This window comes from Acanthochromis polyacanthus, chromosome 2 (assembly GCF_021347895.1).
Source record: "Acanthochromis polyacanthus isolate Apoly-LR-REF ecotype Palm Island chromosome 2, KAUST_Apoly_ChrSc, whole genome shotgun sequence".
Classification (NCBI taxonomy): Eukaryota; Metazoa; Chordata; class Actinopteri; family Pomacentridae; genus Acanthochromis; species Acanthochromis polyacanthus.
Window position 1 is genome coordinate 30,916,608 of NC_067114.1, and position 13,428 is coordinate 30,930,035.

At 40.5% G+C, this 13,428-nt stretch overlaps 2 protein-coding genes across 2 annotated transcripts; both read left to right on the plus strand.

The window, feature by feature from the left end:
- The first annotated feature begins 377 nt into the window (after window positions 1-377).
- On the plus strand, window positions 378-8,153 carry LOC110952425 (uncharacterized). Its single transcript, XM_022195961.2, has 4 exons — window positions 378-955; window positions 1,088-1,156; window positions 2,739-3,031; window positions 5,988-8,153. Exons 1-4 carry the CDS (start codon window positions 733-735, stop codon window positions 6,846-6,848), a joined length of 1,446 nt encoding a protein of 481 aa, XP_022051653.1. The 5' UTR covers window positions 378-732; the 3' UTR covers window positions 6,849-8,153.
- A 118-nt stretch (window positions 8,154-8,271) lies between these two features.
- Window positions 8,272-12,387, plus strand: LOC110952435 (GTPase IMAP family member 7-like). Its single transcript, XM_051942675.1, has 2 exons — window positions 8,272-9,265; window positions 10,498-12,387. Exons 1-2 carry the CDS (start codon window positions 9,226-9,228, stop codon window positions 11,451-11,453), a joined length of 996 nt encoding a protein of 331 aa, XP_051798635.1. The 5' UTR covers window positions 8,272-9,225; the 3' UTR covers window positions 11,454-12,387.
- Window positions 12,388-13,428: the final 1,041 nt, after the last annotated feature.

Consider the following 13,428-nt stretch of genomic DNA (forward strand, 5'->3'; position numbering starts at 1 on the left):
TTAGACTCTAACCATGATGTGAATGAAATGATGGGATGGAGCACAACTAAACCATGTCCAGATTATGAAATACTGGAACATATTGGCAGTTAAAAGAAGCTTTATGTGAGATATAAAGAGTAAATTATATATTTCTTATCAGGTATATATCTATTTGTCATTTCCGGAATGTTCATCAGAGAAGATGTTAGAAAAAAAACTACAGATTCCTTTTTTCTTGGGGGATAGAAAACAGATCGGTTGTATTAAAGACACAGAATGAGATGAATGTTTGCAGTAAACGATGAGTCCATAAGTCTGGATCATCATCACTGTTTCCTCACATGGGCTGTACATAGACAGCATATGATTATACAGCATAATGATTTATTATACAGTCTACAGTATGAGCTGACGTCAGTGCTGTCAGCAGCAGATCTGAGTTCAGATCTTAGACTACACACTCCATTTCTGAGCTGCGCAGCCGCTCTGCGCATCCGTCAGCTGATCCGAGGTGGACCACGCAGCCATTTCTCTGCCCTCTCTGGAAATAAAACCCACAGAGGATGTGTCGTCTGTCCATCCCAGCTAGAAGAAGCCGTGGGGGAGTCCTGCCTCTCTCTGCATGACTTCTGGCTGGAGTCTGGATCACCGATCTCCAAACTTTCTCCCTCGATCCAACGCCTGCGCAGACAGGAGCAGCTCTCCTCCATTTGGCTGCTGGGTTTGTTTTTTTCTGGCTGCTGTGGAGCCATGGAGGGGAATCTGCAGGGAGGAGGCAGCGGGGACGTGGCGGAGATGCATGTGAAGACGGAGGCGGTGGAGGAGAACCCATCTGCGCTGGATGTGGGCAGCCAGGAGCCGCCTGCGCCCTGCGGAGATACCGCATGCAGAGCAGGAGGAGGAGGAGGAGGAGGAGGGGAGCAGACTGCAGAGGAGCTGGCTGACACCACCACTACTACTCCTGTGATACTGTGTGAGTGCACATTAACCCTGTTATCACTCTGGAGTTCCTCTAAACTCTTCATATTCATCAGAGTTAAAATGTTCCACAGAAATCTGTTGCTGTCTCATCTCATCCTGTGTCTTTTATCTGTTCTGTCTTCAGATCCTGTGAGCACAGACCGCTTCTTCACCACATCAGGAGATGGAAAAACTTACCTGAAGATCGCTCCAGGTGAGAAAGACTTCCATCAGGATAATAAGCAGACGTAGCATCTAACAACGTAGCCAATCTTTCTCTTGATTCCCAAAGGAAGAAAATGCATCCATTCAGAATTCCAGTTAAGGAAATCAGGATGCCATGCCTGGAAGATGGGGATGTTATTCCGAACACTGAGGGGAAGGAGCGGATCAGTTTACTCTGTGGAAAAGGACGCCACCTGTAGGGCAAAAAGGGATTTATTCTGTCAAATAATGAGATTTATTGTTGTGTTAGGATGGTAAACACAGTAACACAATAATAATAACATAGTGCTCTATTACACACACACTAAAGATGTACAGATGTAATTCTGTAGCAGGTTTCTGGCATTTTTTTTTGGGGGGGGGGGGGTTGCTTCAATTTCGTTTTTTATTGGCTGTGTTTTAATTTTTGACTGCGATCTAAATTCCTGCACCTCTCTGGAAACAGCACAACCCTGGATATAAATAAACAAGATGATTTATGCTGTATGCAGCATAACAGTGTCCTGGTGCCATACATTGTTAAAAAAACAACAACAAGAAAATAAATATTTTTCTTTGATTTTTTTAAAATAGAAAAATAATCCCTCGGTGTAAAATCAGTTTCTAAATCCCTCCAGGTGCTGCTCATATTACAGATATCCTCCTAGCTGATTCTGTATTTGTCTCCATGCTTGGATCCTGTATCTGCTGTGTTTAAACATCCTGCAGTTCAGTCCAGATTAGCTGAAAAAGTCTCCTTTTTTTACACCTCTGTTTTCCCCACAGCTGACTATAAATGACTCGATGGTTGTGCTGAGGAGTGCAGAATTTTATTTTATTTTATAGAATGTGGTTCATAGAAACTCTCTATGTTTGCAGATTTTTTTTAATTTTTATTTTTTAGAAAAAGTGATTTAATTCAGTGACATATTCTGATTTTAAGCTGAGATTTGTTTCAGTGTTCCAATGGCTGGAACGTCACAGTTTAAACAATCAATCAATCATCAAATCATTCTTCCTTTTTTCAGTTTCTGGCTGATAAATTGTAGTTATGAAGGTTAGAAATCAGTATTATTTACTATTATTTAACACAAATGTTCTGCTTTTTTGCTACTGCGTCGGTGTGGTTTGATCAGAATTGATTGGTAACATCTGATCAGATTGTGATGTAAATAATGGTTCTGATTGGAGGAAATATGGTGTTCTGTTTAACTCAGTATTAAACAAATATAGAAGTTAATATTCCTATGAAATAAACAGTAGTAGTTATAAAATAAGTTATAAATATATACCTAAATGTAATAAGTCTTATTTCCTAACACCAAAGTCATATTTATTAATTTCATAGGAATATTTATTTAACATTGAATAAAACAATGTTCCATCAGGTTTTTCAAACTAAGAGCACAAAGAAAAACAGAATCACTTCAAAAACTTTGAATTAAAACTGGTAAAACTTTGTGGTAAAATAGTATTTTCAGGACCTTACTTAGTTTTCTCCTTATACATGTAGAGCATCTGATCTCCTTTAAATCCATCTACACATTAAATACCAACATAAATACTAACTAAAGTCGCTTTTTGTGCCCCAGCTGCAGTCGTGCCTCCTGCCCCCTCAGAGAAGACGCTTCCCTCCGGCTCTGATTTCTCCTCCAAAGCCGTTTTGTGTCTGATCGAGGCGGTGGGAAGGCGCTGGGGATTGTACGAGACTCGGGAACGTTCTCAGCTCTTCCAGAGCGTCCAGGAGGAGATGGCCTCCAAGGGACATGTGCTTCCTGTGGAGAAGATCCGCCGCAAGTGGAACAACCTGATCGTCACGTATAAGAGGGTTAAAGACCGCAGCCGGGAGACGGGACACGCCAAAACATCCTGGGAGTTCTTCGATGTGAGTCTAAACCCGGAGTCAGAATAAGTAGTTTATTACTGCAGTCTGTTAAAAACCACCCAGAGCAGATTGAACTAAACATCAGGAACTTCTGGTTGGAGTTAATCTGGAAAGGTAGCTCAGGAACAGAACTAGATCAGACTGTTCTGACCCAGAAACAAAAACAAAGCTTGTGAGTTTCATAAGAAAACTGAATAAACCTCCAGCTGCTCTCTGCTTATTCTGCTCCTCTCTCTGACTTCCTCCTGGTCTGCTGGAGGTTTTTGATTTCAGTTTGTCTTCCTTACATACTGTGTGTTCAGACCTACAGACTGTTTAACCTCTTAAGACCTACCGTCCACATATGTGGACATGTTCTTATCCTTTCATTTTTTTCCCCAAAAGGGCATATTGTTAATATTAATAATAGTACTAATATTACTGCTTCTACTACTACTACAAATAATAATAATAATAGTAATAACAATGTAGATCTAGTAATATATATATATATATATATATATATATAAAATGTAATAAACATAATAATCAGATATTAGATATTATCCAGTTATTATATTTATTGGTTACTCCTTATCCCAGGTAAGTAGAAATAACTAAAATGCAAACCAAAGCAAAGCTTGGCTCTTAAGAGGTTAAATTTACCGCTCTGCAAACATGAATTCTTCTTTGTGGTATTTTTCACCTTAAAGACAAAAGCAACTGAACATAAACTCATTAAGAAGAACTTTCTAATCACAGTTTAGCATTCTGCATTCAGCTTGTATAGTGTTTGGAGGTGTGTAAGAAGAACAATAGATCTCTTTAAGAGACTTCAGGAGGTGGAGTACTTAAGTAAAGTAAAATAAACCACAGCCATGTTGTTGCTCTACTAACTACCTACATTAGCATGCCTGGCTAACTAGCTTCCCATAGCACCCCAGCAGCATTCCCAAAGGGAAGGAGAAAAGGAAGCCTAGTTTTACTTATCAGCCATCCACTGGTTTAAAACTTGGTGTAGAGTTCAGCTAAATCTTACACCAGCATTATAAATGTATATAAAGTACATACTGTATGTGCCGTGGAAGAACATTAACACCGACATGCATGGTGATGGTTTCTAGGAATGGGAACATGTTTAATGGAATCAGTTCAAGGATTTTCTGGGTTAATGCTGGTCTAATGTGTATGGAATTTGGGTTTACAGTAAGATTCTGTGACAAATTCCAGACACTGTCCAGTCAGTGTAGTTTTTGTTCACAATTTTTGTTTAAAAAAAAAGCATTGCTGTAACTTTACTGGTAGATAAAACACAGAATGGTTTGATGCCAGAAGTCTCTATTAGATAAATACAATTAGCAGCAGTTGGATCAGATATCTTCTGCAGAATGCTGTTTGAATAGACTCTCTATCATATGAATACTCCGACATGTTTTAGAATTATAAATATGATCATATTTATATCATTCTCTAAACACTAAAAGCTCTCCCCAGGTGTGATGATAATTAGTCAAATTACAGCCACATAAAGCTGTTTTTGTTCTTACCTGGTTGTTATTTTAATGAGTAGGTGGTGTTCTCTGTGTAGTTCTAGAATATTTCCATGTACACATCAGAAGCTGTGCTGCAGACAGTCTACACACAGAATACATGCACTAACTGTGGCTGTTTAAAGCACTGCTGCTGTCTGATGCTGCAGGTTTTTAATGAGGAAAGACTTCTACAAACACAAAGCTGAACATTAGTTTACATCACGTGGGAGTTTCGTTAATGTCATCTGCTACAACCTCTGTCTTCATTCAGTCTGAAATTATAGAACAAGGTCAATGAAGCAAAACTTGTTGTGCTTTTTGGACATATTTTTGGACATATGTTGGTGTCAGAATGTGGAAAAGCCTTCCCCAAATCACTTCTCATAGCTCCAGAATATGTTGTTTGTTCGTTTGTAGTAGTTAAGGCCAGTTTGTCTGTATAAACCTTCATGTCCCAGACAGTTCAAAGTGCTTTACATCAAACATTCAGAGCTTTACAGTGAAGAGCAGATAGTTAAACATCGTGCAGATTTCATGCATAGACTGAGAAAAGAAATGTTTTTAACCTGGATTTAAAGTGTCTACATCTGGTGAAAGTTTAATCTCCACTGTCAGTTTGTTCCAAACAGCTAAATGCTGCTTCTCCTTGTTTGGTCCAAACTCTGACCTGGACCAGACCTGATCCTGGATCAGGAGTCCTGCTGGGTTTGGATTCTCTGAACAGATCACAGATGGATTCTGGGATGTGGGAGAACATTCACCAGGATGAACCGTTCAGATGCTGTCCGGTTAACAGACAGGAGCGCACGTCGAACAGCGTTTCACCCTCGTGTCGTTCTGAGGGTCAAAATGATCCGTTTTAACGTCTGAAAATGTGGAAAAAACATATTTTCACAGTGAAACTTCTGATGTCTACAATTCAAGATGTTCAGGAAATTTTTCAACATTTTTTTTGGGTGGAATTTACACAAAAATCAACCAAAATCCAACGAATTTCTCTGGATTTTGGTTGATTTGTATGTGAATGTTCTTTAAGAAAATATTAGAAGTTTTACTGATATATATGTAATCACTTTAGATATTTTTAGGATTTTTTTGGAAGGTTTTTACTCAAGTTTTAAAAAATATTTCCAAAAATTTTCCTTTCAAATTTGTTTGTTTATACATATATATATATATATATATATATATATATATATATATATATATATATATATATATATATATATATATATATATATATATAACTTTTAAAGGAAACTTTTAAGGAATTATTGGAATTTGCAAATTTTCCGAAATTTGGGGATTTTTTTGCTGAATTTTTGGATGTTTTTCAGACAAAGAAACAATATTTGTTTGGTGTCTGTAAATGACAACAACAGGAGTGTTAGGTGTTTATTCATGTCTGTTTTTTACGTCTTTATGTCTGTCTGTTCTCTCTGCAGCTGATGGACGCCACGCTCTGCGACACTATCGGCACTCAGATCATCAACAACAAAAGAAGCAAAGGCAGCAACTCAGTTTCTACGATGCCGAGTCCTTTGACAAAGATCGCCGCCAAACCGGCACAGCTTCCTCCGTCCACCACCATCGTCCGGCCCAACGGGGACTTCTCTACGACTGGAGGGGAGTCGGTGGGTCTGGGGTCTGCTACCATCAGCAGCACCACAGCCAGTACCTCAATGAACGCAGCAACCATCAGTCCAACAAACGCTCCAGATCTGAAACCCCTGATTGTCCTGAATGGAGACATGGTGACCACCAGTATCCACCCTGCCTCCATCGTTCCAGCTCCGTCTTTTATCTCCTCACCTTGTTTTACAGAAGCAGCGTCTACATCTCCTTCTCTAGGTTCAACCAGCAGCACAGACCTCAACACCTCTGGCTACACCACCTGTAAAACTCCATCCTTCTCCTCCGGCGTCATCCCGTTTCGCCTCAGTACGACACCGCTCACCCACAGTCAGAACCTCCTGGGTCTCTCCTCCTCATTTCCTCCTTCGTCCTCCTGCCTCTCTTCTTCTGTCTCCACCTCGTTGTCTGCAGGAACCGAAGGCCAGAGCCAGAAAGGAAACAAGGAGCAGAGCAGCGTGACGTTGTTCCAGGAGATCCTGAAGCAGCAGGAGGAGCAGGCCTACCTGGACAGAGTGGCTCGCCGGAGGGTTGAAGCCAGAGAGAAGAGGCGTGAGAGGAGGGAGGTGCGAATGTCGGAGTCTCTGGGACGGATGGCCACGGCTCTGGAGCTGCTGTCCTCCAAACAGGACACCGTCATCGCCCTCCTGCAGAGACTGGCTGACCGGAAGTGAAAAGGCTGGACAGCAGGGTTCTGGAGTTAGATCAACATTTCTGTTTAACTCACAAGTTAGTGATGGTTATTTAGGATGTTTTTACCGTGACGAGTTTCAAATGCATCTCCCTCAGAATCCGACATGTGATGACGGGTCTTTTTGTCAGATGGCAGATTCTGACAGATCTGTCTGAATCTGTTAGACTAGATTAGGGTTAATTCTAGGCGCCGCCCGATGAGCTCTGGAGGATGGGGTCCAGATGTTAGAGGTTAGACCAGGAGAGTCCAGCTCATCTTAGTCCAGGTTCCACATTCAGCCCAGTCTGATCTCCAGTGGATCAGACCGGTAAAACCACAGCATAATAACCTGTAAATAACCACAACTCCTAATGGTTCCTTTACTGCAAAAAAAAGTCCATTCTGAAAATGTTCACATTTAAGGAATTGTCTTTTTACAATACATCATGAACAACCTGAGGTTTATGAAGAAAAATAAGTTTGATTTCAAATCAAAATGTCAAGAGTCAGACAAAAAAGACAAAAAACGAGAAAATATTACAAAAATGAGACACAAAACAAAGCGACGAAAAATGGACAAATGACAAAAACGAGACAAAAAAATTACACAAATGACCCAAATGAGACCAAAAACGACAAAAACATGAGAAACAAAAAGACACAAAAATAGACAAACAACACAAGTGAGACAAAAAGGAAACACAAAACGACAAAAACGTGAAACAATAAAACAAGACAAAAAAAGACACAAAAATGAGACAAAAGAACAAAGAACAATCTAGTATTTTACTTTCTGTTAAAAACACCTTGTCATGGTCTAGAAATGATTTTAAATTTATAGTTTTACTAATTTACAATCTGCAGTTAATGTCTTCCCTGTAATCTTTACACTTTGAGGGATTGGACCCTCTGGAGGACCACTTTTGGACCACGGGCCTCATGTTGGACACCCCTGGTTCAGACCTCCTTGTCCAGCTTCATGGAGTCCTTCACTCGCTGTCTGATCTCTACGGCCTCCTTGACGTTGAGATGCAGTCGAAACCTGTGGCGGTAAAAACATCCTTAGTCCTTACTAATTTGTTGGTTTAAAAGAAGCGCTGGTCTGATATACCAGACAGCAAAGTGATCAGAACCAAGGTTCTGTAAGTTCCCCCATCCTCGGATCATGCTTATAAAACCTGCCATACTGTGAGCCGGGACACAATGCTTCTGAAAAGGGTTTTATGCAACTCAAGAAATGTCAAATATTGTGTTATTGGTACATGCTTTACATTTTACTGCATCCAATAAAAAGATCCCAAATACAGATTTTGGTTCAAATGTTAGGAGAAAAACAAACGAGCGTTTCTATTACACCTTACTTTTTATAAAGGAAAGGCTAAAATGACAGACAGCTGGTGGTGTGCTCATTTTGAACCTACATTCAGTAAAATTAAAGCTTTAACTTCAGCAGGTTGAAGCTAAAATCAGTAAATACTGGAAGAACTGAAGAAGAGAAATGATTCAAGAGCACAAATTTTAAAAATTATTGTTTTATGATGTTTTTTGGGGGCTTTTTTAGGCTTTATTGTATAGTACAGTGGAGAGAGAGACAGGAGGAATGAGCTGCAGTACATAAGCTCCAACCATCAGGACTATAGCTGCTGTAGTCAGAGTGTGAAATGAACACTTGACTGGTACATGGTTCTTGTGCAGATGTGAATCATTTCAACATCGGAGCTGATAGCCAGCACAGAAGAATAAGATGAGATGAACTTTAATGATCCCACAGTGGGGAAAGTTTACTGTTACAGCAGCTCCAAGGAGAAAAAATAGCATAAAGACAGTATCGAATCAATTATTTATTTAACAGGGACGATACATACAACATTGCCACAATGGGAAAATGTGAATGTATATCGGACGTCTAGCTTCAGCTAATTTGCAGTCTTTGTCCCTGGTCAGGATTTACCGTAAAATAAATTATACAGAATACAGATACAACCTTTCAAATAAAATAATACAGTGAATACAATCAATGAGTACCACAAATAAATAAACACAGTTATAGTAAACTAAAACACAAGTTACATTTAACATCAGAGATTAGAAACACAGATGTGTTTTTTTAGAAGACCAAGAGAAGAGATTGAAACAGTTTTATTTGAAATCACTACTCTTTCAAGAAGCAGTGTTTTTTGCAAACTGAGCTGTGATTCAAACTCTTGAACTTCTAAATTTGGAAAAGTATGAAGTGTCCGGCCCCTCCTCATCCCCCATGCTTAGTTTCACTTTCGTGTTTCTCAGTATAAAGCAGGAAGCTTCACCAGTAAACTGCTGACACTACGTTACAGCTGTGGTTTTTGCCGCTTTGGTTTTGGACAACATCTGCTTCTGCTATGAACCCTGACAGTGCAGATGATGGAACACAAGGCAAAGGTCAGTATGGAAGTGAACTCTGACATGTACAAGTTTTAGTTCAGCTCTCTGCTTCAGTAACCCAGTTTCTCTGGACTGCTGTAGCCGTGCACAACGTGCACAACGTTGCTCAGCCCATCACAGGAAATCCTGAATCATGTCTCTCTGTGAAGAAGTCAGAGAAGTCTGAATGATGAATGTTAGTCAGCTGTAGGTCAGACTAAAGAGCAGAGGGACACCGAGAGTGAGTTTAGCAGAGCTCTGTTTGTGTTTGTTGCTTTTATCTAAAGTATAGAATTTCAGAGCTGGAAAAGAAAGTGAAAGTAAAAAGTTTCCCACAGAACTTGTTCTGCCTGAGGAGCTTCATGTCTCATGTTGTAATGTTGTAAAATATGTTTGATCATTTTATTCTTAAACACTAATTTTCTCATTCAGACATTGCAACAAGCTCCAGTAACAAACTATTGTTCCTTTCTGTTCCTCTCAGTGTTTTATATATATATATATGTGTGTGTGTGTGTGTGTGTGTGTGTGTGACCAGTGGAGTAATTAATGGTGTCATCAGCGTAGAGATGTATCCAGGAGGCACCAGTAGTTTTGGCCAGATCATTTATGGAGATGGAAAACAAGGCTGGGCCCAGCATGGAGCCTTGGGGTACACCTTTAGTGATGATCAAAGGTCCTGACATAAAGTTCTGTGACTTTACTCGCTGTATACAATTATTAAGGCAGCTGGCAAACCAGCTAATACAGCTTGAGAACAGATCACTGCTAGAGATCCTTGCAGAAGGATCGTGTGGTCTCCTGAATGGAAGGCCTTGGCCAGGTCCATGAAGGTGGCTATGAAGACCACCTTCATACTAATAAACATAAAATGTTAAACACTTGAAGAAAGGATGAGAAATGAAAATGAAGACAAGAACAGGAACAAAAACTGAACAGCTCAAACAAAACTCCTGTGAGTGATTATGTTTGACTGCAGCTGGTGACTCCTGTGAGGTAATTTAATTAAGTCTCATGTGATACTTTAGACAACCGTTACAGAATAAAGGTCTGAGGAGCTCAGCATAGATCTGAAAAAGCAAATCATTGACTTTAACAAAGGAATTTGCAAAAAAAAAAAAAGCCACTTGGAGCCATTTCAAAGCAGCTACAGGTCCCAGAATTACCGTTTGTTCGTATAGTAGTAGTAGTACATGCAGGGTACAGCTGAATCACTGCCACCATCATCACTCTGCTCATCTGTTCCACAGAGCCTCTCAGGATCATGCTTATTGGAAAGAGTGGAGCAGGAAAGAGCTCCAGTGGGAACACCATCCTCAATAAGAAGGTGTTTAAATCAGACATGAAGCTGAAGAGAGTCACCATCCACTGTGAGAAGGAGGATGGGATGGTGGACGACATGCCGGTCTCTGTCATCGACACGCCGGGGCTTTTTGAGAAAGAACGCAACAAGGATGAAATAGTTCGAGAGATTCTCCAGCGTGTGAAGCTCCAGGAACCAGGACCTCACATCTTTGTGTTCGTGATCAATTTAGGAAGAATGACCCAGGAGGACCAGGACACCAACACCCTGATCGAAGCAATGTTTGGCCCCAGAGTTTGGGACTACACCATCGTGCTGTTCACCCATGGGGACAGGCTGGAGAACAAGTCTATAAACGATGTCATTACAGAGAGCGACGACAACCTCCGCAGCTTCATACGCAAGTGCAGTGGAGGCTTCCATGTCTTCAACAACAAAAAACCCGAGGACCCGTCGCAGGTGACCACCTTGCTGCAGAAGATCCAGACCCTGATGGCCTTGAACGGAGGAAGTTACTACAAGACAAAGTTGTACCCCGAAAAGGAGAGGAGGATCAGAGAGAAACAGGAGAGCATCCTGGCAGAGAGAAACCATGACATCAGCAACAAGGAGAAAGATCTGAAGGAGCATTTCAAGGGGGAAGAGCTGGAGGTGAAGATAAAGGAGATGTGGAGAAAAGAGGAGGAGAGCTCAAGAAAAGCTGCAGAGAAGAGCAGCCAGAGCTCCTACTTCATGAAGGTTCTGATCATGTTGTTGTTATTTATGGGTCTGCTGGTTGGTTGGGTTCTTCAGCTGCCAGCCTGGTCCCTGTTAGTTGTAGGAGTGGTTCTGATTTGGATGCTCTTCAAGATCTATCCAACTATTCCAGGAAAAATATGGCAGCTCCCGAAGAAAACCGAATAGGTGTTCTTTGTGACAACTAGGGATAGATGGATTTTTGGCCTGGCTGATTATTGTGATTTTTCAGGTTACTGATGTGGATATTTTTATGAAGTGATTGCTGATAAATGAAATGATCTACTCCAGGTCTGATGCAGCCTCATCTCTCTGTCTGTTTCACTCTGTGCTCTCAGAAATGTCTACAGCAGAGACACAAAAACTCAACAAGAAACTCAAGCCATTATAAACCAGGAAATTAGCTCCTCTCACAGTGGCTAATGCTACGCTGACGGCTAGCAGCTGAGTTGGAAGACTACAGATTACCCCGAAACAGAGTCTAGAAAACAATAATAAAGCCTGAAGATCTGGACCTTAGTGATCAAAAAAGTGATGAAAATGGAGAAGCACAGCAGGAGACAATCAATCAATGATCAATGATCGATGAAGAGTGTCCTGATTTTATTTTACATATTCAGCTACAGTCACTCTTATTAATTAAAAAAATACAAGGTATGAATGACAGGTTTACATTAAATGCTTTTGCTTCCGGTTCTTGGTCATCAGCCTTTCTCGATCACCAATAATCGGTATCGGCCCTGGAAACCCATATCGGTCGATCCCGAGGAGCATTGTTAGTCATTCATTCTTCATCAGTCAATTCTGTGATGTAAGAAACAGAATCTGTTTTATTTCAGAGAAATTGCTCAGAAAACATATTTTTAGAAGCAGCCGATGGTCAGCTTATATTAAATTTAACTCCAGATTAATCCACCATCAGACAACTGTAAAAATGCTGCTACCTGGTTAAAGAAGGCTTAATCTTGTTTTTAATGAATTAATTCAGAAATAATTTGGTGTATTGTGTAGCATGTGTTTCACAGGAATATCTAACAATGTGTCTGACTAAAATGTTGTTCAGGTTTCATTTTACTACTAATAAAGTCCTCTTTGCTGCTCAGCTGGTTGTGTGTCTGTACCTTTAATTAATACCTGCAGCATCACACAGCAGCACAAACCAACTAAACTTCTCTAAACTGACAGCGCTGTGTGTGTTTATACACCAGAAACAGCAGAAGTAACTCAGAATCTAGGAGCAGATGAAGGTTCTGTGTTCTTCTACACATCTGGCAGCACAGAGTTCAGGTTTATCAGCTGGAATTGTTTATATTAAAGCTTTTTAAAAATAATTCTGCCACTTTAAAGTGTTTTAATTGTGTTATGGTGCTGGAGATACAGAGATGAACTTTATAGCAGCTCTAACAAACCAGGTTCTCCTTTCATCAGGAGCTGCAGGAGCTTCTGTCTGCTGAGCCAAAATATCAAACACATCCCTGATCCATGAAAGCATCTCTCACACACTGAAGTCCAGACATTTCCACATGTGTGTGTGTATGTACTGCATGTGTTTACTGTGCATCATGTCATTTAAAAGCAGCAGACTGCTCGAATTTCTTATTTGCAGTTTTACTTAACTCGACCTGACCGGTTGCAGAAACATCACAGAATACGCCAGTAGAACTCTGCTGCACCGCTGACCTGCTGGAAAACAGCTTTTAATCCGTAAGGAGACACCTGGTCAGATCAGACACTGAATCGACCCAACTGTAGACTCAGAGGTTTTACAAAACTAGAAGTGAGTTTTATGAACGAGTACTGCTGAGTCCCTGTGAGTCTAAGAGATGTGAGGAGAAAGAAAATGAAATGATAAAAAGAGTTATTTATTTGTAATTAAAGGAAAAATGAAGACAGCTTAATGTGAGTTTCTTCTCCAAAGTGAGGACACCGATCTCTATCAGGACCTGGGCTGCTTCTCCAGGTGTGTTACCTGTAGAAAGGAAGGAGAAAAACACACACACACACACACACACACACACACACACACACACACACACACACACACACACACACACACACACACACACACACACACACACACACACACACACACACACACACGGACAGCCATTTGTGACGTTCTACCAAACACAGACCTCCATGA